Raw genomic sequence first — 27453 nt, 5'->3', positions numbered from 1 at the left:
CTTTGTTCAGAGGCTCAGATAGAGTCACTCGAGTTATCTATTGTGAGGCACAAAATTAGTTTCAGACCATATATTAATAGTAATACCTGAAATTTAAGTGTCTGATGTGTACAGGTATTTTCCTCGCAACTTTACATGTATTGGATCTTTACCACTACTTATGAGATATGTACTCTAATACCCGAATTTTAATAGATGAAGAAACTGTAAGTCAGAGGGGTTAAGTAACTTACCCCAAATCATAAATTAGTAAAGTGCGTAAAACAAGTTTTGAGCCAAGCAGTTTGACTCTAGAACTTGTGTTCTTAACAATTACACTATTAAATCTCATGCTTCTACCCCAATTTACTTTTGCTGTTTTTGTTGTTAATATTGTTGGTATACCTAATTATATTCATGGAATAAATAGCATTCATAGAATTACATAGTGTGACTTTTATACTTATTTGCTTGCAATTATACTGATTTACCTTAGTGTCTGAATAAAGGTTAAAGATTATGTTAAATTTTATTTTATAAACTACATATATCTAGAGCATATATTCTATTTCTTAACTCTTATTCTTTGATAATAAATAAATGTTGTACTTATTAAAATTTTAACAGGGATAGTGAAAATTCACCAGGAGCAGTACATAGTTACGAAGCTGTACAGCAGATAATTGAAGGTGATAATATTTTATACATGTTTAGCATTTATAGGGTTTTCTACATTACATTAACATTTTGAGACTTACAGTTTAAAAATTTATAGCCATAAAATTATACAATAGCAAATTTAAAAAGATATTCAGTAGTGAGTTTGATATTTTCAATAAAAGTTCTTATGTTTCAGATTCTGGGAGTTGAACAAAACAAATAAACCGTGGTTGTTAGCCACCATAAAATACATAACTTAGTAAGGACACAAGCACATTATGCATCACTTTAATATATAGTGTAACACATGGTAAAATTTATGTGTAATTTGCAGTGAGTCCACAGAGAGCCAATTTGTTCAACCCAAGGAAGTTGGGAAGATTTTACGCAACCTTAAAGGATGAATAAAATTTAGTCAAGTGAAGAAGGGAAATATCTGCTATTTTACAAAGAGGATGTAGCATGGACAAACAGCATGAGTAGGAAATTACAAGTAGAACGGTATTAGAATGTGCAGCAATAAGTAGGGATATGGTAAGAAAGGGCCAATCAGAGGGATTGGATGGTGTGCTGAGGAATTTTGTTTTCATATTAGGGAAACACTGAAGACTTTTTGTAGGGAGGTGGCATTGGATTCAATTGTAGACAGATTATTCTGGCCATTTGTAGAAGCTACATTTGGGGATTAGGAATAGGAAAGGGAAGTTATTGCTCTGTTTTAGGTGTGTGATAAGTGCTTACATTAGAGCACAAATAAGAAGAAAAGGGGCAGATTTGAGAAAATTTACTGGTAAAATGGGCAAAACTTGGTGACTGGATATGAAAGGAAGGGAGATTAAATCATGGTAATATTAAGAGAATAGAAGAGGAAAAATAAGTGTTGTTGAGAAAATGATGAGTTCTTACCACTTAGTTTATATACATTCATTCAGATATTACCATTTGTTGCCTGACTGGGCGGCTCTCCAGTGTGGACGGCTCTGTTGTTTTTCTTAGAGTTTTCTTTCTCTTTAATGAGTTATTTAAAAAAAAACTATGAAATTTAAACTCAATACATATAATTGATATTTGAAACATATGACAAACTTACTATTATTTCAGAATTCATAAAAACCCACTCAACTGAAGAATTTATAGATGTTTCTGCAACTGATCCACGTAAGTTTCTACTCGTTTAAGCATTATTGTGTGAATAACATGTCAAATGAATTAATTTTTATAATTTTCTATAATTTAAGGTTATTATTATGGTAATAACATAGATTCCTTCGGGTTTGGAGCCATACAGTTGAGCAGGCTATCAAGCAAGTATTGAAATTCCTAGTCAAGGCTACATGCTACAAAAAATAGACTAATTTTTGAGGAGTATCTTGCTATCACTTGGATTGAAGGATTTTTAGTTTTGACTGGAATATGCTACTGAAATGTTTCAGGAGTGCTAGGACTTTGAGATGAACAGTGATAAATTTAAGAGGTCATTTGCAGATTTTTTTTTCTATGACTTATAGGTCATCTCATATGCACTAATTCTGTGACAACAGCTGAGTACCTGTCAGTTCATGAATATGAAGAGCTGCTAGAAGTAGTGTGTTAAACTTCGGACTACTTATCAACAGAAAGGAGAAATTAACTTGTTTATGTCTTAGTACTGGAAAGAATTTTGAAGCAATCATGTAATGTATATTATAGAATACAGTTTAGAAGTGGAAAATAAGATTTGGTTGGAAAAGGTTGATGGGAATCCTGTCCTCTTTCAACTTCAGCTTTAAACCCTAATGTTGCCATATTTAAGCCAAGGGCAGGTTGATGCCACAGCACTCCCAAGTTCTGTAAACATCTTTGATCCAAGAGAGTCCTGAATGACTAGATGGAGACAAAGATATCTAGAGCTTTGGAGTGGATAGTGAAAACTTCTTTCTACCTCAAAGGAAACCCTCTGCACATCTACGGAGCTCTCTCTCTATCTATGTACCTGCCTTCTCTCTAATGCTGAGCCCTTTGAATTCTAGCTTCTTTGGGCTTCCAAAACTCTAAACTTTGTCTCTGAACTCCAGGAGAACAGTAGACTCTGTTTGGGTCCCCCTTCCTTTTGCTGTGGCCTGGAAACTTCAGGAAGTAAGATGGGGTCATCAAAGGGCTCTGTTTCTTTCTTTTCCTTCTGTCAGAGATTACTGTCTTGCACCTTTTGTTTTCCAATGTCTGAATATTGCTTTTTCACATAATTTCATCCAGATTTTAATTGACTTAAAGTGAAAGGATAATTCTAGTCCCTGATGCTCTATCATGGACAAAACCAGAAGTCTTTATGCCCACATATGGGCTGATGGAACATATCCTCCAACCAAGCCAAAAGAATAAAATATAGTAGAGATGTTAGTGATGATTTAAAAATATTTTCTTCTTTTTGTCTATTACTTTCTGTCTCTTTCTTCATTCATTTAATTGAGGTATAATTGACATACATTACATTAATTTCAAGTGTATGATATTTGTATATATTGCAAAATGATCATCACAATAAGTCTAGTTAACATCTATCACCACACCATACAAGAATTTTTTTCTTGTGATGAGAACTTTTAAGGTCTACTCTCTTAGCAACTTTCAAAGATGCAATATAGCATTACTAACTATAGATGCCATCCTGTATGTACATTACATTCCATGACTTACTTATTTTATAACTGGGAGTTTGTATCTTTTGACCTCTGTCACCCATTTTGCCCACCCCACCTCCACCCCCTATGTGTGGGAGCCACCAGTCTATTCTCTGTATCCATGAACTATCTTTTCCATGGCAGCTGCCTCAGTCCCTGGGCTCCTTTGGTATAGATCTACTGTCTCAATATTGTTCAGTTTTACTTGTATACACTCTTTTTCTGTTAAAAGTACCCTTTTTTTTTTTATCTAATCCAGACAAACTTTATTCTCTTCTCTTCCCATTCTCTAAATTCTATTTGATACCATAGCCTAATCAACAAGACAAAAGCTACCTTTGTATTCCACTCTGTTTTTATACCACTATTTAATTTTGATGTTGCTTCATTTCATAATTAGTGGAATTAACTTTTTTTTAAAAAATTATTTATTTATTTATTTGTCAGAGAGAGAGAGAGAGAGAGAGTGAGAGTGCACAAGCAGGGGTAGTGGCAGGCAGGGGGAGAAGCAGGCTCCCCACTGAGCAGGGGGCCCGATGTGGAGCTCGATCCCAGGACCCTGGGATCATGACCTGCGCCAAAGGCAGATGCTTAACTGACTGAGCCACCCATGGAATTAATTTTTTTTACAGCAGTTTTAGGTTTATAGAAAAATTGAACAGGAAGTACAGAGTTCCCATATATCCCATTCTCTGCCTCCTACTCCCTGCACAAAGTTTTAATATTTTTGCATTAACATGCTACCTATGTTAAAATTGATGAACCAATATTGATATATTATTACCTAAACTCCATAGTTTAAACAGGGTTCAATCTTTGTGCAATAGAGTTCTATAGGTTTTGAGAAATGTGTAATGTCATGTATCTACCATTATAGTATCATACAGAAGAGTTTCACTGTTCTGAATTCCATGTTCTATCAATTCATTTGTCCCTCCATCCATCTGATTCCTTGGCAATCATTGATCTTTTTGATATCTCTGTAGTATTGCCCTTCCAAGAATGTTATCTATTTGGATTCATACAGTCTTTCTTTTACTTAGCAATATGTATTTAAGTTTCCTGGTTAATGATTTTTGGGTTTTATAGCTAATTTCTTTTTATTACTAAATAATAATCCATTGTGTGGATGTATCATAGTTTGTTTAATCAATTTATTTATTGAAAGACATCTTGGTTGCTTCTAATTTTTTGCAATTACAGAAAAGCTGCTGCAAACTTAGGTTTTTCGTGTAGACATGTTTTCAACTGATTTGGGTAAATACCAAGGAATGCAATTGCTGGGTCATATAGTAAATGTATGTTTAGTTTTGTAAGAAACTGCCAAACTGTTTTGCAAAGGGGCTGCATCATTTTGTTTTCTTACCAACAATGAGAAGGAGAATTCCTGTTGCTCTATACCTTTGTTAACATTTGGTGTTGTCAGAATTTTGGATTTTAGCCATTCTAAAAGTTGTTTAGTGGTATCTCATTGTTTTAATTTGTAATATCTGATGTTGAGAATTTTTTTTCATATTTTTTTTGCCATCTTTGGTGAGGTATTTGTTCAGATATTTTACCCATTTTTAATTGGGTTATTTGCTTTATTGTTGAGTTTTAAGTGTTCTTTGTATATTGTGGACATAAGCCCTTTGTCAGATAATTACAAAGATTTTCTCTCAGTCTGTGGATTCTCTTTTCATTCTCCTAATGGTACCTTTTGTAGAATGGAAGTTCTTAATTTTAATGAAATTGAAATTATTCATGTTTTCTTTCATAGATTGTGCTTTTGTTGTATCTAAAAGTCATCTTCAAACCTAATGTAGTCTAGATTTTCTCCTATTTTATCTTTTAGAAGTTTTATATTTTTGCATTTTACATTTAAATCTATGATCTATTTTGAGTTAATTTAACCCCTCCCCACATCCACTTCTCCTTTGGTAACAGTTTGTTCTGTATAGTTAAGAGTCTGTTTCTTGGTTTTCTCTCTCCCCCCACCCATGATTGTTTTGTTTGTTGATATCATATTTCTCTGACAGACTTATTTTGCTTAGCATAATAGTCTCTAGCTCCATCCATGTCATTGTACGTGGCAAGATTTCATTCTTTTTCATGGCTGAGAAATATTCCATTGTATATATTTCTATCTATCATCTATCTATCATCTATCATCTATCTATCGATCATCATCTATCTATCATCTATCTCCTCTATCTACCACATCTTCTTTATCCGTTCATCAGTCAATCAGCATTTGGGCTCTTTCCATAATTTGTCTATTTATTGATAATCAGGGAGCATGTATCCCTTTGAATTAGTATTTTTATGTTCTTTGGGTAAATATCTCATAGTGTAATTGCTGGATCATAAGATAGTTCTATTTTTAACTTTTTGAGAAAACTCCATACCATTTTTCAGAGTGGCTGCACCAGTTTGCGTTCCCACCAACAGTGCAAGAGGGTTCCTTGCCAACACCTCTTGTTTCCTGTGTTGTTAATTTTAGCTGTCCTGGCAGGTGTGAGGTGATATCTCATTGTAGTTTTGATTTGCATTTCCCTGATGATGAGTGGTGTTGAGCATGTTTTTATGTGTCTTTGGAAAAATATGTATTCATGTCTTTTGCCAATTTGTTAACTGGATTATTTGTCTTTTCGGGTGTTGAGTCTTATAAGTTCTTTATATATTTTGGATGCTAACCCTTTATCTGACATGTCATTTGCAAATATTCTCTCCTATTCCAAAGGTTACCTTTTAGTTTTGTTGATTGTTTCCTTCCCTATGCAGAAGCTTTTTATTTTGATGAAGTCCCAATAGTTTATTTTTGCTTTTGTTTCCCTTCCCTCAGGAGACATATCTAGTAAGAAGTTGCTACAGCTGATGTCATAGAGGTTACTCCCTGTGTTCTCCTCTAGGATTTTAATGGTTTCCTGTCTCACATTTAGAATTGGTATATAGAAATGTCTATATTACTCAAAGCAATCTACAGATTTAATGCAATTCTTATCAAAATACCCATAGCATTTTTCACAGAGCTAGAACAAACAATCCTAAAATTTGTATGGAACCACGAAAGACCCCAAATAGCAAAAGCAACCTTGAAAAAGAGAAGCAAAGCTGGAGACATCACAATTCCTGACTTCAAGTTATATTACAAAGCTGTAATGATCAAGACAGTTTGTTACTGGCACAAAAATAGACATATAGATTAATGGAACAGAATAGAAAACCCAGAAATGAACCCACAACTATGTGGTCAATTAATCTTCAACAAAGCAAGAAAGAATATCCAATGGATAAAAGACAGTCTTCTCAACAAATGTGTTGGGAAAATTGGGCAGCCACATGCAGAAGAATGAAACTGGACCACTTTCTTAAGCCATACACAAAAATAAACTCAAAATCAAACATTTAGTTTCTTAACTTGATGATGTTTTCATTACATGAAAATAGTTTATATCGCAATTTTTAAGTCTATTAATTTGTTTTTGCAATGTTTTATAGTTTTTAGAAAAAAGTTCTTGTAAGGTTTCATTAAATTTATCTGTAGGAAGCTCATCTTTTTGGATACTAGTGAAAATAAGATTTGAAAAAAAATTTTTCCAAGATGGAAGTGTTATTATAAAGCTGTAATAGTTAAGACAGGGTAAAGATAGATAAGGAGGCCAACTGAATAGCATCGAAGCCCCAAATCAGACCTATGCACTTAGGTACATGATACCTGACAGAAGTGGCATTATAGGTAAGTTGAAAAAATATCACATTTTCAATAAGTGGTATTGTGATAATTGATACTTACATGGGAAAAATAAAATTGGAGCACTACCTCATAACATATTCAAAAATTAACTCCATGTCATTGAACACCTACATATGAAAGGCAAAAGTATAAGTATTTTCTTGGATAATTTAAGAGAATATCCTCATTACTATGTGGTAAGAAAATGATTTTTAAAACCAGACATAAAAGTACCAGTCATAAGGGATAAGTTTGATAAAGTTGACTATGGTAAAATAAAAAATTTCTGTTTGTCAATACACACTATCAGGAAAATTTGAAATAAATCAGAGTGGAAAAAGAGATTTTGAACACTGAAAACTGTCAAATAATTAGTATACAAAAGACATAAAGAACTATTTTAAATCCAGAAAAAAGGACAATTATTTCAGTAAAAGCAGGCAAAAAAAAAAAAAAAAAAGAAATTTAACCAAAGAAGGAGACCAAATAGCCAATAAAACTGAATAATCAAGGAATTGCAAATTAACCACAATGGGAAACTGTTTCATACCTCACAGACTGTCAAAAATTAAATAGTGTGGTGTGTCTGGGTGGCTCAGTCTGTTGGGTGAATGCCTTGGCTCAGGTCATGATCCTGGAGTCCCGGGATCGAGTCCCGAATGAGGCTCCCTGCTCAACAGGGAGTCTGCATCTCCCTCTGCCCTTCACCCTGTTTGTGCTCATTCTCACTCTCTCTCTCAAATAAAAAAATAAAATAAAAAATAAAAAGTGAGGCTTGGATGGCTATGTATTTCCCCCTTAGGACACCTTTGCAGTATCCCATAGGTTTTGGACCAATGTGTTTTCAATCTCATTGGGTTCCATGAATTGTTTAAGTTCTTCTTTGATTCCCTGGTTGACCCAAACATTCTTGAGCAGAGTGGTCTTTAGCTTCCAAGTGTTTGAATTTCTGCCAAATTTTTTCTTGTGATTGAGTTCCAGTGTTAAAGCATTATGGTCTGAGAAGATGCAGGGAATAATCTCAATCTTTCGGTATTGGTTAAAACCTGATTTGTGACCCAGTATGTGGTCTATTCTGGAGAAAGTTCCATGTGCGCTCGAGAAGAATGAGTATTCTGTTGTTTTAGGGTGGAATGTTCTGTATAAATCTATGAGGTCCATCTGGTCCAGTGTGTCATTCAAAGCTCTTGTTTCTTTGTTGATTTTCTGCTTAGATGATCTGTCTATTGCAGAGAGTGGAGTATTGAGGTCTCCTACAATTAATGTATTGTTATCAATATGACTCTTTATTTTGGTTAACTGTTAGCTCATGTAGTTGGCTGCTCCCATCTTGGGGGCATAGATATTTACAATTGTTAGATCTTCTTGTTGGATAGACCCTTTAAGAATGATATAGTGTCCTTCTGTGTCTCTAACTACAGTCTTTAGCTTAAAATCTAATTTGTCTGATGGAAGAATTGCTACCCCAGCTTTCTTTTGTGGTCCGTTGGCATGGAAAATGGATCTCCATCCCTTCACTTTCAGTCTGAATGTATCTTTAGGTTCAAAGTGAGTCTCTTGTAGACTGCATATGGCTAGGTCCTGTCTTTTTATCCAATCTGCAACCCTGTGCTGTTTTATGGGGGTATTTAGGCTGTTCATGTTGAGAGTGATTATTGAAAGATATGAATTTATTGTCATAATGTTGCCTGTGAAGTCCTTGTTTCTATAGATTGTCTCTGTAAATTTCTATATCGCTCTTGGGGTCTTTCTCCTTTTATAGAACCACCCCTTAATATTTCTTGCGGGGCCGGCTTAGTGGTCATGTATTTTTTCAGTTTCTGCCGGTCTTGGAAGCTCTGCATCTCTCTGTCCATTCTAAATGACAGCCTTGCTGGATAAAATATTCTTGGCTGCATGTTCTTCTCATTTAGTACCCTGAATATGTCTTGCCAGCCCTTTCTGCCTTGCCAGGTCTCTGTGGATAAGTCTGACGTTATTCTGATGTTCCTCCCTCTGTATGTAAGGAATCTCTTCCCCCTAACTGCCTTTAAGATAGTTTCCTTGGTTCTAAGATTTGCGAGTTTTACTATTATATGCAGTGGAAAAAAAGATAGTCTCTTCAATAAATGGTGCTGGGAAAATTGGACAACTTTATACAGAAGAATGAAACTCAACCATTCTCTAACACCATACACAAAGATAAACTCAAAATGGTTGAAAGACCTCAATGTGAGACAGGAATCCTTCAAAATCCTAGAGGAGAACATAGGCAGTAACTTCTTTGACATCGGCCACAGCAACTTCTTTCAAGATACATCTCCAAAGGCTAGTGAAACAAAAGCAAAAATGAACTTTTGAGACTTCATCAAGATAAAAAGCTTCTGCACAGCCAAGGAAACAGTCAACAAAACAAAGAGGCAACCCACAGAATGGGAGAAGATATTTGTAAATGACACTACAGACAAAGGGCTGATTTCCAAGATCTATAAAGAACTTTTCAAACTCAACATCCAAAAAACAAGTAAGTCCAAAAATGGGCAGAAGACATGAACAGACACTTCTCTGAAGAAGACATACAAGTGGCTAACAGACACATGAAAAAATGTTCATCATCATTAGCCATCAGGGAAACTCAAGTCAAAACCACATTGAGATACCACCTTACACCAGTTAGAATGGCAAAAATTGACAAGGCAGGGAACAACAAATGTTGGAGAGGTTGTGGGGAAAGGGGAACCCTCTAACACTGTTGGTAGAAATGCAAGTTGGTACAGCCACTCTGGAAAACAGTGTGGAAGTTCCTCAAAAAATTAAATATAGAGCTATGACTCAGCAATTGCACTACTGGGTATTTACCCCAAAGACACAGATGTAGTGAAAAGAAGGGCCATATGCACCCCAGTGTTCATAGCAGCAATGTCCGCAATAGTCAAACTGTGGAAAGAGCCGAGATGCCCTTCAACAGATGAATGGATAAAGAAGATGTGGTCCATGTATACAATGGAATATTATTCAGCCATCAGAAAGGATGAATACCCAACTTTTACCTCAACATGGATGGGACTGGAGGAGATGATGCTAAGTGAAATAAGTCAAGCAGAGAAAGTCAATTATCATATGGTTTCACTTATTTGTGGCACATAAGGAATAGCATGGAGGACATTAGGAGAAGGAAGGGAAAAACGAAGGGGGGGGATTTGGAGGGGGAGATGAGCCATGAGGGACTATGGATTCTGAAAAAACAAACTCTGGACTTTAGAGGGGAGGGGTTGGGGGGGTGAGTTAGCCCAGTGATGGGTATTAAGGAGGGCACGTATTGCATGGAGCACTGGGTGTTATTCGAAAACAATGAATCATGGAACAGTACCTCAAAAACTAATGATGTACTGTTTGGGGCCTAACATAACATAATAAAATAAAATTAAATTAAAAAAATTGTGACAATATTAATGTTAACAAAGGTATATGCCAACAGGAAATCCTCATATATACACCGAGTGAGGAGTACATTGGCACAATCACTTTTTTTTCATTGAATAATTATTTTATTTTTGTTGGGGGGAGAGATTGCACAAGCAGGGGGAGGAGCAGAAGGAAAAGCAGACTCTCCGCCTGAGCAGGGAGCCTGATGTGGGACTCGATCCCAGGATCCTGGGATCATGACCTGAGCCCAATGCAGATGTTTAACTGACTGAGCCACCCAGGTGCCTGGCACAATCACTTTGAAAAATTGCTTTTCTTTAAGTTGTGGATGTACATACCCTTAAACTCTTTTTTCACAGCTTTGTTGATACATAATTGACATATATAAGTTTAAGGTGGTCAGAATTATTTGATATGTATATATTGCAAAATGCCTAATACAATAAGGGTAGTTTATTCATTTTGTATCTCACATAATTCCATTTTGTTGTTGGTGTTGTTAAGGTGAAAACATTAAAGCTCTACTCTCATAGCAGCTTTCAATACACAATACAGTACTAACCATAGTCACCATGTTGTACATTTGATTCCCAGAACTTACAGTATAATTGAGAATGTGTACACTTTGACTAACATCTCCCCATTTCCTCCATGCCACAGCTCCTGGAAACCACCATCCTACTCCCTGTTTCTTTTTCAATATTTTAATTTTTTTAAATTTTATTATGTTATGTTAATCACCATACATTACATCATTAGTTTTTGATGTAGTGTTCCATGATTCATTGTTTGTGCATAACACCCAGTGCTCCACGCAGAACGTGCCCTCCTTAATACCCAACACTGGGCTAACCCATCCCCCCCTCCCCTCTAGAACCCTCAGTTTGTTTCTCAGAGTCCATCGTCTCTCATGGTTCGTCTCCCCCTCTGATATCCCCTCCTTCATTTTTCCCTTCCTGCTACCTTCTTCTTCTTCTTTTTTAAACATATAATGTATTATTTGTTTCAGAGGTACAGGTCTGTGATTCATCAGTCTTACGTAATTCACAGCACTCACCATAGCACATACCCTCCCCAATGTCTATCACCCAGCCACCCCATCCCTCCCACGCCCTACCACTCCAGCATTAGATTCCACATGTGAGATCATATAGTATTTCTTCTTCTCTTTCTGACTTATTTCACTTAGCACTATGTACTTAGTGTCCATCTGTGTTGTCACAAATGGCAGGATTTCCTTTTTTATGGCTGAATAATACTCCATCATATATATATGTGTATACATACATGTATACATATATATGTGTGTGTGTGTGTGTGTATCCATCACATTTTCTTTATTCAGTTTTTAGATTGTTTCCATGTCTTGGCTACTGTATTGTAAATAATGCTGCAGTGGATGTGGGAGAGCAGCTATCTCCTGGAGAAAGTGACTTCATTTTCTTTGGCTATATACCCAGCTGTGGGATTGCTGGATCATACAATAGTCCTATGTTTAATTTTCTGAGGAATCTCCATACTGTTTTCCACAGTGGCAGTGCCGCTTCACATTCCCAAGAACAGTGCATCAGGGTTTCTTTTTCTCCACACCTCATCAACAACTGTTATCTCTTGTCTTTTAGATAATAGCCATTCTAACAGGTGTGAGATGATATCTTATTGTTGTTTTGATTTACATTTCCCTGATGGTTAGTATTGTTGAGCACATTTTCAGGTACCTGTTGGCTGTATGCCTCTTTGGAAAAATGTCTATTCAGGTCCTCTGTCCATTTTTATTATTTTAATTTTATTTTTTTTACTTTAAATTTTTTATTTTTATGTTAATCACCATACATTACATCATTAGTTTTTGATGTAGTGTTCCATGATTCATTGTTTGTGCATAACACCCAGTGCTCCACGCAGAATGTGCCCTCTTTAATACCCATCACCAGGCTAACCCATCCCCCCACCCCCTCCCCTCTAGAACCCTCAGTTTGTTTTTCAGAGTCCATCATCTCTCATGGTTCGTCTCCCCCTCCGATTTACTCCCCTTCATTCTTCCCCTCCTGCTATCTTCTTCTTCTTCTTTTTTTTTTCTTAACATATATTGCATTATTTGTTTCAGAGGTACAGATCTGTGATTCAACAGTCTTGCACAATTCACAGCGCTCACCATAGCACATACCCTCCCCAATGTCTATCACTCAGCCACCCCGTCCCTCCCACCCCCCCACCACTCCAGCAACCCTCAGTTTATTTCTTGAGATTAAGAATTCCTCATATCAGTGAGATCATATGATACATGTCTTTCTCTAATTGACTTATTTCACTCAGCATTACACCCTCCAGTTCCATCCATGTCATTGCAAATGGCAAGATCTCATTCCTTTTGATGGCTGCATAATATTCCATTGTGTATATATACCACCTCTTCTTTATCCATTCATCTGTCGATGGACATCTTGGCTCTTTCCACAGTTTGGCTATTGTGGACATTGCTGCTATAAACATTGGGGTGCACGTACCCCCTCAGATCCCTACATTTGTATCTTTGTGGTAAATACCCAGTAGTGCAATTGTTGGATCGTATGGTAGCTCTATTTTCAACTTTTTGAGGAACGTCCATACTGTTTTCCAGAGTGGTTGCACCAGCTTGCATTCCCACCAACAGTGTAGGAGGGTTCCCCTTTCTCCGCATCCCCACCAACATCTGTCGTTTCCTGACTTGTTAATTTTAGCCATTCTGACTGGTGTGAGGTAGTATCTCATTGGGGTTTTGATTTGGATTTCCCTGATGCCGAGCGATGTTGAGCACTTTTTCGTGTGTCTGTTGGCCATTTGGATGTCTTCTTTGGAAAAATGTCTGTTCATGTCTTCCGCCCATTTCTTGATTGGATTATTTGTTCTTTGGGTGTTGAGTTTGATAAGTTCTTTATAGATTTTAGAGACTAGCCCTTTATCTGATATGTCATTTGCAAATATTTTCTCCCATTCTGTCGGATGTCTTTTGGTTTTGTGGACTGTTTCTTTTGCTGTGCAAAAGCTTTTTATCTTGATGAAATCCCAATAGTTCATTTTTGCCCTTGCTTCCCTTGCCTTTGGCAATGTTTCTAGGAAGAAGTTGCTGTGGCTGAGGTCGAAGAGGTTGCTGCCTGTGTTCTCCTTTAGGATTTTGATGGACTCCTGTCTCACATTTAGGTCTTTCAACCATCAGGAGTCCATTTTTGTGTGTGGTGTAAGGAAATGATCCAGTTTCATTCTTCTGCATGTGGCTGTCCAATTTTCCCAACACCATCTGTTAAAGAGACTGTCTTTTTTCCATTGGACATTCTTTCCTGCTTTGTCAAAGATGAGTTGACCATAGAGTTGAGGGTCCATTTCTGGGCTCTCAATTCTGTTCCATTGATCTATGTGTCTGTTTTTGTGCCAGTACCATACTGTCTTGATGATGACAGCTTTGTAATAGAGCTGGAAGTCCGGAATTGTGATGCCGCCAGCTTTGCTTTTCTTTTTCAACATTCCTCTGGCTATTCAGGGTCTCTTCTGGTTCCATACAAATTTTAGGATTATTTGTTCTTTTCTTTGAAAAAAGTGGATGGTATTGTGATGGAGATTGCATTGAATGTGTGGATTGCTCTAGGTAGCATTGACATCTTGACAATGTTTGTTCTTCCAATCCATGAGCATGGAACGTTTTTCCATTTCTTTGTGTCTTCCTCAATTTCTTTCATGAGTATTTTATAGTTTTCTGAGTACAGATCCTTTGCCTCTTTGGTTAGATTTATTCCTAGGTATCTTATGGTTTTGGGTGCAATTGTAAATGGGATCGACTCCTTTATTTGTCTCTCTTCTGTCTTGTTGTTAGTGTATAGGAATGCCACTGATTTCTGTGCATCGATTTTATATCCTGCCACTTTACTGAATTCCTGTATGAGTTCTAGCAGTTTTGGGGTGGAATCTTTTGGGTTTTCCACATAAAGTATCATATCATCTGCAAAGAGTGAGAGTTTGACTTCCTCGTTGCTGATTTGGATGCCTTTGATTTATTTTTGTTGTCTGATTGCTCTGGCTAGGACTTCTAATACTATGTTGAATAGCAGTGGTGATAGTGGACATCCCTGCCACGTTCCTGACCTTAGGGGGAAAGCTCTCAGCTTTTCCCCATTGAGAATGATATTCGCTGTCTGTTTTTCATAGATGGCTTTTATGATATTGAGGTATGTTCCCTCTATCCCTATACTCTGAAGAGTTTTGGTCGAGAAAGGATGCTGTACTTTGTCAAATGCTTTTTCTGCATCTATTGAGAGGATCCTATGATTCTTATTCTTTCTTTTCATAAGGTCTTGTATCACGTTGATTGATTTGCGGATGTTGAACCAACCCTGTAGCCCAGGGATAAATCCCACTTGGTCATGGTGTATAATCCCTTTAATGTACTGTTGGATCCTATTGGCTAGTATTTTGGTGAGAATTTTTGCATCCATGTTCATCAAGGATATTCGTCTGTAATTCTCCTTTTTGATGGGGTCTTTGTCTGGTTTGGGGATCAAGGTAATGGTGGCCTAATAAAATGAGTTTGGAAGTTTTCCTCCATTTCTATTTTTTGGAACAGTTTCAGGAGAATAGGTATTAATTCTTCTTTAAATGTTTGGTAGAATTCCCCTGGGAAGCCATCTGGCCCCGGCTTTTGTTTGTTAGGAGATTTTTGATGACTGATTCAATTTCCTTAGTGGTTATAGGTCTGTTCAGGTTTTCTATTTCTTCCTGGTTCAGTTTTGGTAGTTGATACATCTCTAGGAATGCATCCATTTCTCCCAGGTTATCTAATTTGCTGGCAAATAGTTGCTCATCATATGTTCTTATAATTGTTTGTATTTCTTTGGTGTTGGTTGTGATCGCTCCTCTTTCATTCATGATTTTATTTATTTGGGTCATTTCTCTTTTCTTTTTGATCAGTCTGGCCAGAGGTTTATCTATCTTGTTAATTCTTTCAAAGAATCAGCTCCTAGTTTCGTTGAGCTGTTCTACCATTCTTTTGGTTTCTATTTCATTGATTTCTGCTCTGATCTTTATTATTTCTCTTCTCCTGCTGGGTTTAGGCTTTCTTTGCTGTTTTTTCTCTAGCTCCTTTAGGTGTAGGGTTAGGTTGTGTATTTGAGACCTTTCTTGTTTCTTGAGAAAGGCTTGTATTGCTATATACGTTCCTCTCAGGACTGCCTTTGCTGTATCCCAAAGATTTTGAACAGTTGTGTTGTCATTTTCTTTGGTTTCCATGAATTTTTTTAATTCTTCTTTAATTTCCTGGTTGACCCATTTATTCTTTAGTAGGACGCTCTTTAGCCTCCATTTATTTGAGTTCTTTCTGACTTTCCTCTTGTGATTGAGTTCTAGTTTCAAAGCACTGTGGTCTGAAAATATGTAGGGAATAATCCCAATCTTTTGGTATCGGTTGAGACCTGATTTGTGACCTAGGATGTGATCTATTCTGGAGAATGTTGCATGGGCACTAGAGAAGAATGTCTATTCCATTGCTCTGGGATGGAACGTTCTGAATATGTCTGTGAAGTCCATTTGGTCCAGTGTGTCATTTAAAGTTTTTATTTCCTTGTTGATCTTTTGCTTAGATGATCTGTCCATTTCAGTGAGGGGGCTGTTAAAGTCCCCCACTATTACTGTATTGTTGTCAATGTGTTTCTTTGCTTTTGTTATTAATTGCCTTGTATAATTGGCTGCTCCCACATTAGGGGCATAGATATTTACAACTGTTAGATCTTCTTGTTGGATAGACCCTTTAAGTAGGATATAGTGTCCTTCCTCATCTCTTATTACAGTCTTTGTTTTAAAATCTAATTTGTCTGATAAAAGGATTGCCACCCCAGCTTTCTTTTGGTGTCCATTAGCATGGTAAATGGTTTTCCACCCCCTCACTTTCAATCTGGGGGTGTTTTGGGGTCTAAAATGAGTCTCTTGCAGACAGCATGTGGATGGGTCTTATTTTTTTATGCAATCTGATAGCCTGTGTCTTTTGATTGGGGCCTTTAGCCCATTTACATTCAGGGTAACTATTGAAAGATATGAATTTAGTGCCATTGTATTGCCTGTAAGGTGACTGTTACTGTATATTGTCTGTGTTTCTTTCTGGTCTATGCTGCTTTTAGGTTCTCTGTTTGCTTAGAGGACCCCTTTCAATATTTCTTGTAGGGCTGGTTTCATGTTTGCAAATTCCTTTAGTTTTTGTTTGTCTTGGAAGCTTTTTATCTCTCCTTCAATTTTCAGTGAGAGCCTACCTGGATATAGTATTCTTGGCTGCATATTTTTCTCGTTTCGTGCTCTGAAGATATCATGCCAGTCCTTTCTGGTCTCCCAGGTTTCTGTGGATAGGTCTGTTGCCAATCTAATGTTTCTACCATTATAAGTTACATATCTCTTCTCCCGAGCTGCTTTCAAGATTTTCTCTTTGTCTCTGAGACTCGTAGGTTTTACTATTAGATGTCAGGGTGTTGACCTATTTTTATTGATTTTGAGAGGGGTTCTCTGTGCCTCCTGGATTTTGATGCCTGTTCCTTCCCCACATTAGGGAAGTTCTCTGCTATTATTTACTCCAATATACCTTCTGCCCCTCTCTTTCTTCCTTTTCTGGGATCCCAATTATTCTAATGTTGTTTCGTCTTATCCTATCGCTTATCTCTCGAATTCTGCCCTCATGATCTAGTAGTTATTTATCTCTCTTTTTCTCAGCTTCTTTATTTTCCATCATTTGGTCTTCTATATTGCTAAATCTCTCTTCTCCCTCATTTATCCTAGCAATTAGTGCCCCCATTTTTGATTGTACCTCATTAATAGCCTTTTTGATTTTGACTTGATTAGATTTTAGTTCTTTTATTTCCCCAGGAAGGGCTTCTCTAATAACTTCCATGCTTTTTTCAAGCTCAACTAGTGTCTTTAAAATCATGATTCTGAACTCTAGGTCCAACATCGTACTAATGTCCTTATTGAGTAGGTCCCGGCAGTTGGTACTACCTCTTGTTCTTTTTGTTGAGGTGATTTTCTTCATCTTGTCATCTTGTCAAGAGGAGAATAGTTGAATGAGAGAACAAAATGCTAACAGGTTAACAACGTCCCCAGAAAATATACTCTAAACAAATCAGAAAAGACCTGAAACCAGGGGAAAAGAAAGGGAAAGAAAGATAAAAAAATAAAAATAAAAAGATAAAAACAAACAAAAACAGAACAAAACAAAACAGAAAAACAGAATATGATCAAATATGATCAGGCTAGTGCATAGATCACTGCCACACAGTAGATTTTGGGTGTATTTTGGTCTGTTAGAATAAAGTCCCTCCCAAAATTTTAAAGAAAGAAAGACTTATATACGTACAAAATAAGGGTTGATACAATGAAGGGATGGAAGATGATTGTAAAGATGAAAATTATAAAAGATTTTATAAAAGGAATTGATAAGGCAAGAAATTGTTTGAAAAAAGAAAGAAAATTTAAAAAAAAAGAAAAAAAGGAGAGAATATGATCAGGCAGGAGACTAGAACAAAGCCATACACTAGTGATTTAGGGTATATTTTGATCTGTTAGAAGAAAGCGTATCTCAAAATTTTAAAGAGAGAACAACTTATATATATATGCCAAAAATAAGGGTAAGTAGTATGAAGGGATAGAATATGACTCAAAATGAAAAATATATTTTTTTTAAAAAGGGATTGATAAGATGTTGGTTGAAAAAGGGAAAAAGAAAAATTTTAAAAAAAAGTTAAAAAAATTAACTTTGAAAGACTAATGAATCATGGTAAAAAAGCCATGAATTCTATGTGCAGTATTCCCCTAGCGCTGGAGTTCTCCCGTTCTCATTGCTCGGTAAACTTGGTCTTGGCTGGCTGTTCGCATTGATCTTCTGGGGGAGGGGCCTGTTGCCATGGTTCCCAAACGTCTTTGCGGAGGCGGAATTGTCCCGCCCTTGCTGGTCCGGGCTAAGCAATCTGCTTGGGTTTGCTCTCGGGAGGTTTTGTTCCCTGCAAGCTTTCCGCACGGCTTTGGAGGACGAGAGTGAAAATGGCGGCCTCCAATCTCCACCCTGGAGGAGCTGAGAACTCAGGGCCCCACTCCTCAGTGCGCCCCCAGAGAAAAGCAGTCAACCACTCCCGTCTCCCCAGTCTCCGGCCGCACTCCATGCTCATCCAGCCTGTGACCGAGCGTTTCCATCTCTGGCACCCGACTCGGTGTGGAGTCTCTAAACCCAGCAGATTTCTGCAGTGCACTCCTGCCACTCCTCCGGGACGAGGAAGGGGAGTCTCCCCAGATCTGCCACTTGTTGGGTCCCTGCTGGAGGAGTAGTGGCCCGACTGTGCCGTGGATCACGGTTTATGGCAACCCCGAGCTGAGACCCCGCGCCTCGGCTCCGTCTCTGCAGCCGGCTTCCCCGCTCCGATACCTGGGAGCTCTGCTGCAGTCAGGCACCCCCGGTCTTTCTGTGACCCCGAGGGTCCTGAGACCACACTGTCCCGTGAGGTTTCCACCCCCAGTTTAGCCACTGGAATGACGTCCCTCAGCGGAGTCAACTTCTAAAAGTTCCAATTTTGTGCTCCGCCGCTCTATCACTTGCCAGAAGCAGCGAACGGAGGCCCCCTCCCCTGCCATCTATCCTCCTGAATATCGCCTCAGATTCACTTCTCTGTATGTCCTACCTTCCAGTAAGTCGTCGCTTTTCTGTTCAGAGAGTTGTTGGTATTCTTTTTTTCGATCTCCTGTTGAGTTCGTAGGTGTTCAGAATGGTTTGATCCCTATTCAGCTGAATTCCTGAGACCAGGCGAAATCCAGGTCTCCTACTCCTCTGCCATCTTGCTCCACCCCCTGTCCATTTTTAATTGGTTTTAAAATATATATATATTTGGATATTAACTTATCAGATATGTGGTTTGCAAATACTTTTCCAATTCCGTAGCTTGGACTTTTTATTTTGTTGATGTTCTCATTTGCTGTGTAGAAACTTTTTAGTTTGATGTAGTCCCACTTTTTCTTGTTGTTTATTTCGTTGTATTTTCATTGTGTTCTTCAACTCCAAAATTCCTATTTTTTAAATGATTTCTATCTCTTTGTTTACCTTTTTGTTTTCTCTTGTATTATTTTCCTTATGTCATGAAATTGTTTATCTGTGTTCTCTTGTATGTCGCTGAGCATCTTCAGAAAAATTATATTGAATTCTTTGTTGGGCAAGTCCTGTATCTTTATTTCTTTGGGGCCAGTTACTGGAGATTTATTGTATTCCTTTGGTGGAGTCATGTTTCCCTGATTCTCTGTGAACCCTGTATCATTGCATAGTTGTCTGTACATTTGCAAAGGCAGTTGTCTCTTTTAGATTTTATAGACTGACTTCAGTAAGGAAAGATCTTCAACTTCAGGTGGGGGGATGCTGGAGTGTGACATGACCCTATGGTCTGGTACCTAGTGTAGGGGGTTTGTGGCAGAACTAGTCTGGAGGTATTGTGAGTTGTTGGCTTAGGCTATTGCAGTCCACTGCATCAAAAACTGCATGGTCCTTGGCAAATATTATAGGAGTCCCCAGAGACTTCAGAGGCTGTTGAGGTCTTCAGCATTGTTTCTAGGTTCTAGCCACAAGGGACCAGGGCAAACAGTGGTGTGGCCAGAGCTGGTGTACACACTCTTGGCTGAAGCCAGCAACAGGTGTGTGTAGTGGCAGTGCCCAGTTGTAAACACATATGTAGCAGTGGGGTCCAGGGAAGACATCAACTGCTGAAGCCAATTGTGGACACACAGAGAGCTTGGGGAACCTGGCTGTCTGGCTGCACTGCTGTGGCTTCTGGGTTTTGCTACAGGCATACAGCAGTGGAGGCTGGTAATGGGCTAGGGGTATGCAGGTGCACAGTTGGAAGGGCTAGCTACAGGTAAGTGCAGTGGTGCAGGACAGTGACAGAAGACAGGGGCCTCTCTGGGTCTGCAAACAGCTGCGGGGATCTGGCTGTTGGCAGTACTCTTCTATAACTACCTAGTCTCCCTCTGGGCATGCACATGGCAGTAGAAGCTGGGGATGGGTTGAGCTGGAAGCATGCAGGTATACCACTGGAGGGGTTAGCCCTGAGTGACCACATGGTGGTGAGTGTTAGCGATGGGGATCTAGACTGGTGTTTTGTACTTGCACACCATAGAGTCTTGGGCTGGCTGCTGGTTTGGTTCTTGGGTTCCAGGGGTGGTGGTGGTAGTGTGTGTGTGGGGGGGGGGGGGGGGTGGGGGGGGGATTCAAGCAGCTGGCGTCAGCCAATGCAAATACCTGTGTGACAAACCCAGTGAAATCTGGAGGGTGTTCTCAGTGGCTGTGCTGGCCATTGGTTTCTTCAGTGATGGAAGCTGCTGAGGTCATCTGTGGAGTAGGTCACAGGGAACCATAGTGACTCAGGCTCTGTGGCTGATTTTGGTAGCACCTGTGCTTCTTCCTTTTTCCTAGCTGTATTTATGGGTGTCAGCTTTACCTGTCTCTGGGTGGGGTGAAACCTAAGTAGATTCTTTATAGAGTGGAGGAAAGGCTGGGTGAGCTGGTTCCTGACCCTACTTTTTTTTTTTTTTTTAAACCAGCCAGGGGACTGGTAAAAAAGTAGGGGTATGCAGGTGCACAGTTGGAAGGGCTAGCTACAGGTAAGTGCAGTGGTGCAGGACAGTGACAGACTCTTTCTAGCTGGGGAGTTCCAGTTTGGTGCTAAATAATGATAGCTTGGGGGATAGGATGGTGCAGGCACAAAGAAGGTTTTCTTCCTTTCATTTTTATGCAGTTGTCCTTAAGTTTTTTATTTCAGTGTGTGGCTGCAGTTTTTAAGTAGAATCTGGAGCCCTACCTGAGTTGTTTTCATTCATGGACAGCTGTTTAGTGGTTGATCTTTGTGGAGAGATGGAAGCTGGTGTCTCCTACTCTGCCATTTTGGTGATGTCCTTAAACTCTTGTCCATATGCTCTGGGATACATGTACAAGCATTTTCATACCAAGTTTTTTTTTTTTTTTTTTTGGTAATAGCCCCCAAATTGAAGATCCCAAATATTTGTAGAGTGGAGTGGATAAACAAATTGTGGCCTGTTCATGCAATGGAAAATCATACCATAATGAAAATGAAATGGCTACTCATAACACCATTAATTTCTCAAATGTAATATTGATTGAAAGAAGCAAGTCATAAATACAGGGAGTATTTTCATTTGTAAAAAATTAAAAGCTGGGAAAATTTAAACTATGTTGATTAAGGATATTAACAAAGATGGAAAAGATATAAAGATGAGGAAAAAACAGGATAATGGGTTGAAGGAAAGTGTTGTGAATGGGGAGGGACACATAAAGAGCTTCTGGGATATTGGCAATCCCAGGTACCCAGTTGTTGACCTTGAGTGGTGGTTGTATGGATACTTGCTTTGTAATTATTCATTAAACAGTAAATATATTTTTATGTATGACTCAGTAAATATGCCAGAGTTCATGATTATAAAATAAAACTAAGGGGATTAATTTATATTGATGCTTTTAAAGAATAAAGCCCGGAAACTATAAAATAAAAAAATCAATAGATTTGACTAAGTATAAAAATTCTGTACATTTGAAATAATCCATAAATATTAGTAAGTAAATAATTAATAGCAGATGAGAAGGTATTTGTTACACATTATATACTAGTATTAATTGGCCCCTACAAATGAATAATAAAATTCAAACAATTCAGGAGAAAAGTGAGCAGACATGTGAACAGGCATTTCACAGAAGCAGAAATAAAAATGTCCAAAAACAAATGAAATGAAGCTTGACTTGATTAGGGATCATGGAGATGAAAATTAAAATTATGAGAAAAAATATTTATAAGACATATTTAAGTTAAACATTAATAACTAATATTGGTGACCATATGGAGAAAAACTGTTGTACTTCATTGGCTTAAATGAAAATTGTTCTCAAATTTATGGAACTCACTACAGTATTATCTATAAAAATAGAAATGTGCAGACTTTAACAACAAACACCTTTATTTTTAGGAATTTATCTCAACAGAGATTCTGGCATGTTGTATTAGCAGTTTTAATGGACATATAGTATTCTATTTTATGGTTATGTCAAAATTTATTCTCCCAGAGATGCTCATATAGATAATTTTTATATTTCTGTTTCTACAAGCAGTAATACTCTTAGTATATTTGTATAAGCAAAACCATGGAAACAACATGCATTTTAGGACTGACTAAATGAATTTTGGTCAATTCATAGCAATGGAATGTTGTGTAGCCTTTAAAAAGAATAACTTTACATAAACTGCTTAGAAACATTTGCCTTGACATTTAAGGGGATAAAGCAAGATAAAAGCATTTTATATACATTTTTGTCCCATTTTTATAATCCATCTATGTGCATGAATCCTACATGTTAGCTGTTTCTCAGACCTCTTCCAAAGAGGGAAAAGAAAACCTGTCAATTGATAAGTAATATGCATTAGTTATTAATAATTTTTATCAATTAATAAAATACTGCAGCTTCTATAAAAGAGATAAAAGAGGTCCACATTCCCCCACAATATGCAGCTAAATCTCCCTTTCCCATTTTAGCTACTTCAGAATTACTTCATAGGCCACTTTGGTAACCAGGGGTACTCTTCTCAGGAAGAGGATCTTCACCAGAACATTTCAGTAAGAATAAGAAATGGGGGCACCTGGTTGGCTTAGTCAGTAGCATGCAACTCTTGATTTTGGGGTTGTGAGTTTGAGCCCTACATTGGGTGTAGAGATTACTTAAAAATAAAAAAAATCTTAAAAAATGAAAGGGGGAAATTGGAGCGGGAGATGAACCATGAGAGACTATGGACTCTGAGAAACAAACTGAGGGTTCTAGAGGGGAGGGGGGTGGGGGGACGGGTTAGCCTGGTGATGGGTATTAAAGAGGGCACATTCTGCATGGAGCACTGGGTGTTATGCACAAACAATGAATCATGGAACACTACGTCAGAAACTAATGATGTAATGTATGGTGACTAACATAACATAATAAACGAAAAAAATAAAGAAATGGGTTTCCTGATCTCTTTTATTTTTTGGTTTTCAAATTATTCATAATGAGAATTTGAGGAAGAACAATTGGTTGATTCCTCAAACTATTCCACCTGGTATGGGAGTATAATGTTTCCACCTATACATTCTATGATACTGAGTTGAGATTCCTAGATTAATGGCGTCACAGATGGAGGCCTGTGTTAGTCAGTTTGGGGCTGCTATAACAAAATACCACAGATTGGGTGACATACACAACAGAAATTTATTTCTAATGATTCTGAAGGCTGAGAAGTCTGAGATCAGGGTTGCAGCATGGTCAGTTCTTGTAAGAGCCTTCTTCCTGGTTTGCAGATTATCCTCAAATGATGGAAAATAGAGAAAGGAAGTAGCCTCTCTCCTGTCTCTTGTATCTCAAGTGCCTAATGATTTAGTTACCTCTCAAAGGCCCCGCCTCCAAGTACTATCATATTGGAGATTAGGGTTTCAACAGACGAATATTGGTCCATAGCAGGGCCTTTTCTCCCTTCTGTGAACTGTACTTTCAAATTGTGACAGAAATAACAGTTGATGTTCTTTGTAATCCTTTACCAAATCCAGGGCATAATTTTAAATCATGTCCCATGCTATTATAAAATTAATCTTAATTTGATATGGTATAATATTTTATTTATTTATTATTATTTATAAGACTAATTATTTGAGAGAGAGTGTGAACGAGGGGCGGGAGGGGCAGAGGGAGAGGGAGAAACAGACTTCCCCTTGATCAGGGACCCTGATGCTTGGGCTTGACCCTGGGCTTGATCCCAGGATCCCAAGATCATGACCTGAGCCGAAGGCAGTCGCTTAACCAACTGAGCCACCCAGGCACCCCTATGTTGCTTTCCTTTTAAGTAGCATTTTAGTTAACATTTTGGTTATTTGATTCAGGTGGAAAACTTAATCGATTGTTGGATCTTCACATAGACTTTATTGACTTAGCAGCAGCAACCAAAGCAGTTTTCTCTTAGCATCTTAGAGTCCTCTTATATGCAGTGTTATAAGGAGGTCACACATACTGACCTCAATCCAGTTTTGTCACTTACTAGATGCATAGTTTTGATCAAGTTATATAACCTTTCTAAGGCTCAGTTTATTTATTTGAAAATGGTGACAATATCTTTTTTTGGGGTTATTTTGAGGATCAAAAGAATGGTAAAGTAGCATAGTGACATAACGGGACTTTAATAAAATGGTAACTGTAGTTATCATAAGCATTTGTTCCTTGAGTACTGTCTCCTCGTTATGTCCACTAGTTCTCACACATATAGCAGTGAGTTATATCAGCATAGAGGTATAATTTTAGCCATTTGTAATACTTTTACATTTTTTCCTTTTTCTTCATGATAGAAACTGCTTATTCACTGATGAAGCAAGTGGATGTCATGTTGAAAATATTTGAAAAACATTCAAATATGTTGGAGAGGTAAGCTTTTAAAATAACTCCTTTTCTTAATTATGAAAATGAGTAGACATGTATTTTAGAAAAATTGGAAACATAAATAAGACCACTGTTAAAAAACTTTAGTGTTCCTATGTCAATTTTTATGATATTGTGATTTTAAAATTATAATCATGCAGAATATAAAATTGTATAGCCACAATGGAAAACAGTATGTCAGTTTCTCAAAAAATTAAAAATGTAATTACCATATGATCCAGTAATTTCATTTCTGGTTAGATACCCTGCAAAATTGAAATCAGGGTCTCAAAGACACTCATGTTTACTGTAGCCTTATTTACAATAGCAAAGGGTAGAAGCAACCCAAGTGTCCAAAAACAGGTAAATAGATAAAATGTGATACATACATACAATGGAATATTATTTAGTATTAAAAAGGAAGGAAATTCTGACATAGGGTAGAACATGAATGAACCTTGAGGATATTATGCTGAGTAGAATGAGGCAGTCACAAGAAGACAAAGTTATATGATTTCATTTATATGAGATACCTAGAATAGTCACTGTGGATTACCCACAGTTCTTTCAGGTGACTAAGATTAAATTAGTAAAATACTTGTATGTTGAAAAAGCATGTCTTGTAGAATGAAATCACAAATCAACTTTTATTTGGACACTTTTGGTTCATTTATATTTGCTAATTGAAGCTTATTTTCCCCCTGCTCCTGGACAAAAACTAGGGTAAATCTTGACTTTTTTGATTACTCTCAGATAATAATTAATTTAAATTAATTTAGAAGCACTGTCCTAATTGGGAAATTAAAATTCCTGTCAAATATTACAATCAATATTTTAATTTTTATTCTAAGTTAAAATTTCTCTCCTTTTCCTCCTACCTAGTGTACCAGCTGAAAACTGCTAGGGGTTATGATTGGCTTTTCTCTTTCATTACCTCCTTTCCAACTAACTAGTTGTAGTTTCTGTTCTCCATGTGTTTGGGAAGAGAGGGAATAAAGGTGTAAGATATACAGGAAAAGTCTTACTTGACTGTCCTGGCTTCCTTCTCCATAACTACAGATAACACCAAATTTTCTAAGTATTTTCCTTAAAACGCCTCTCACTAGGCTTGAGATCAGGGCAAGCATATCCTCCTCTCCCTTAAGGGTTTGTATATGGCTCAAGGCACCCAATAGCTCTCTGCAGAGAAATACTCTTTCTAAATCTTCTTTCCTGACCCTTTTTATACTGCCCATATTAATGAAAGGTTTTAGTGCTAGTGCTCTTTCTTGGCTTCCTGCCTTTTTTTTAAGTGCTAATGGTCATCTGCCTCACCTATTACTTTGGCATGTGATACTGGGAACTTAGGGTTTCCACTGATGCCTCCTTATACAACTTGTTACAGTTATATCCTTGAAAATTCTGTTAAAATAAAGATAGGGTGTGACAAAAGGCTTAGTGCAGTTTTAAGATTTAATAACCTCAGAACTAGGAAGGAGGGAAGATGGTGGAAGAGGTGGGGCACCCGCATTTCATCCGGTACCTTGAATTAGCTAGATAGCTATCAAATCGTTCTGAGTACCTGTGATTTCAACCTGAGATGTAAGAAAAGGATTGCTGCAATTCTACAAATAGAAAATTGACCACTTTTTTCAAGTTAGTAGATGTGGAGATGTGAATCTGAGGGGATATATTGGAAGATAAATCATGGGGGGAGGGAGCCTCTGTCAGCGGGCTACCAGAAAGTGATATAGCAGTGAAGCACAAAATCAGAACTTTTAGAAGTCTGCTCCTGTGAGGAATGACCCTGCCTGAAAGGTGTTCAGGTGGTGAAGTGGGGTGGAATCCTAGGTGGGACAGTGTGGTCTCAGGATCCCCAGGGTCTCATAAAGAAAGGGGGGCCTAAATGTGGCAGAGTTTCCAAGCATTGGAACAGGGAAGCCGGCTACAATTATTGAGCCCCCGAGTGGCCTCTCAGCTAGATGTTGCCATAAACTGCGAACCACAGCACAGTTGGTGACTGCTGTCAGAGTAGGGGCCCAGCAAGTGAAAACCACTGTGAAATCCAGCTCCTCCCCCCTGCAGGAGCAGTGGGAGTGCATGCACAATTGGGCAAATGCTCCCTGAGAAGGGGCCCAGCAAGCAGCAGGGTGGTGGTGAGACACCCCTGCCTTCCCTGAGAGGATTGGTGTGGGTGTGCACCACAGGAGTCTGGGGAGTTTGGCCCACATGAAAGGGATTGACTGCCTTTCCCTGAGGGTGCACTGAGGAGTGGGGGCCAGGTCCTTTCAGCTCCAGGTCTGGAGATTGGGGCACCACCATTTTTTTTACTTTTTTTTTCTTCCTCTAAAGTGATACAAAAAGCCTTCAAGGAACAAAAGCCACATAGTACAACCCAAAGCAACATACATTGAGCCCAGGCCCCTGGCAAGGGGCAGTGCAACTCTGCCCAGGCAAAGACACCTGAGAATCAGTGCAACAGGCCCCTCCCCCAGAAGACCAGCAGGATCCTCAGGCAAATACCAAGTTTAAAATTCCTGTGCTAGGTGAGTGAAATAAGTCAATCAGAGAAAGACATGTATCAC

General features: G+C 38.0%; 1 protein-coding gene across 13 annotated transcripts in view; it reads left to right on the top strand.

The window, feature by feature from the left end:
• The window catches only part of CCDC7 (coiled-coil domain containing 7), a 337256-nt gene that overhangs the window by 48683 nt on the left and 261120 nt on the right, over positions 1–27453 (top strand). For all 13 annotated transcript variants that reach the window (XM_073885468.1, XM_073885465.1, XM_073885467.1 and 10 more), the window contains exons 8-10: positions 607–668; positions 1741–1797; positions 24820–24895. In XM_073885468.1, the coding sequence (XP_073741569.1) occupies positions 607–668; positions 1741–1797; positions 24820–24895 (195 nt within the window). The remainder of the gene's footprint in view (positions 1–606; positions 669–1740; positions 1798–24819; positions 24896–27453) is intronic.

The sequence above is a fragment of the Callorhinus ursinus genome, unplaced genomic scaffold (assembly GCF_003265705.2).
Source record: "Callorhinus ursinus isolate GAN/ISIS: 27379988/994484 unplaced genomic scaffold, GSC_fseal_2.0 scaffold62, whole genome shotgun sequence".
NCBI lineage: Eukaryota > Metazoa > Chordata > Mammalia > Carnivora > Otariidae > Callorhinus > Callorhinus ursinus.
The sequence above is the reverse complement of the archived record's forward strand: the minus strand, read 5'-3'. Positions and strand labels throughout refer to the sequence as shown.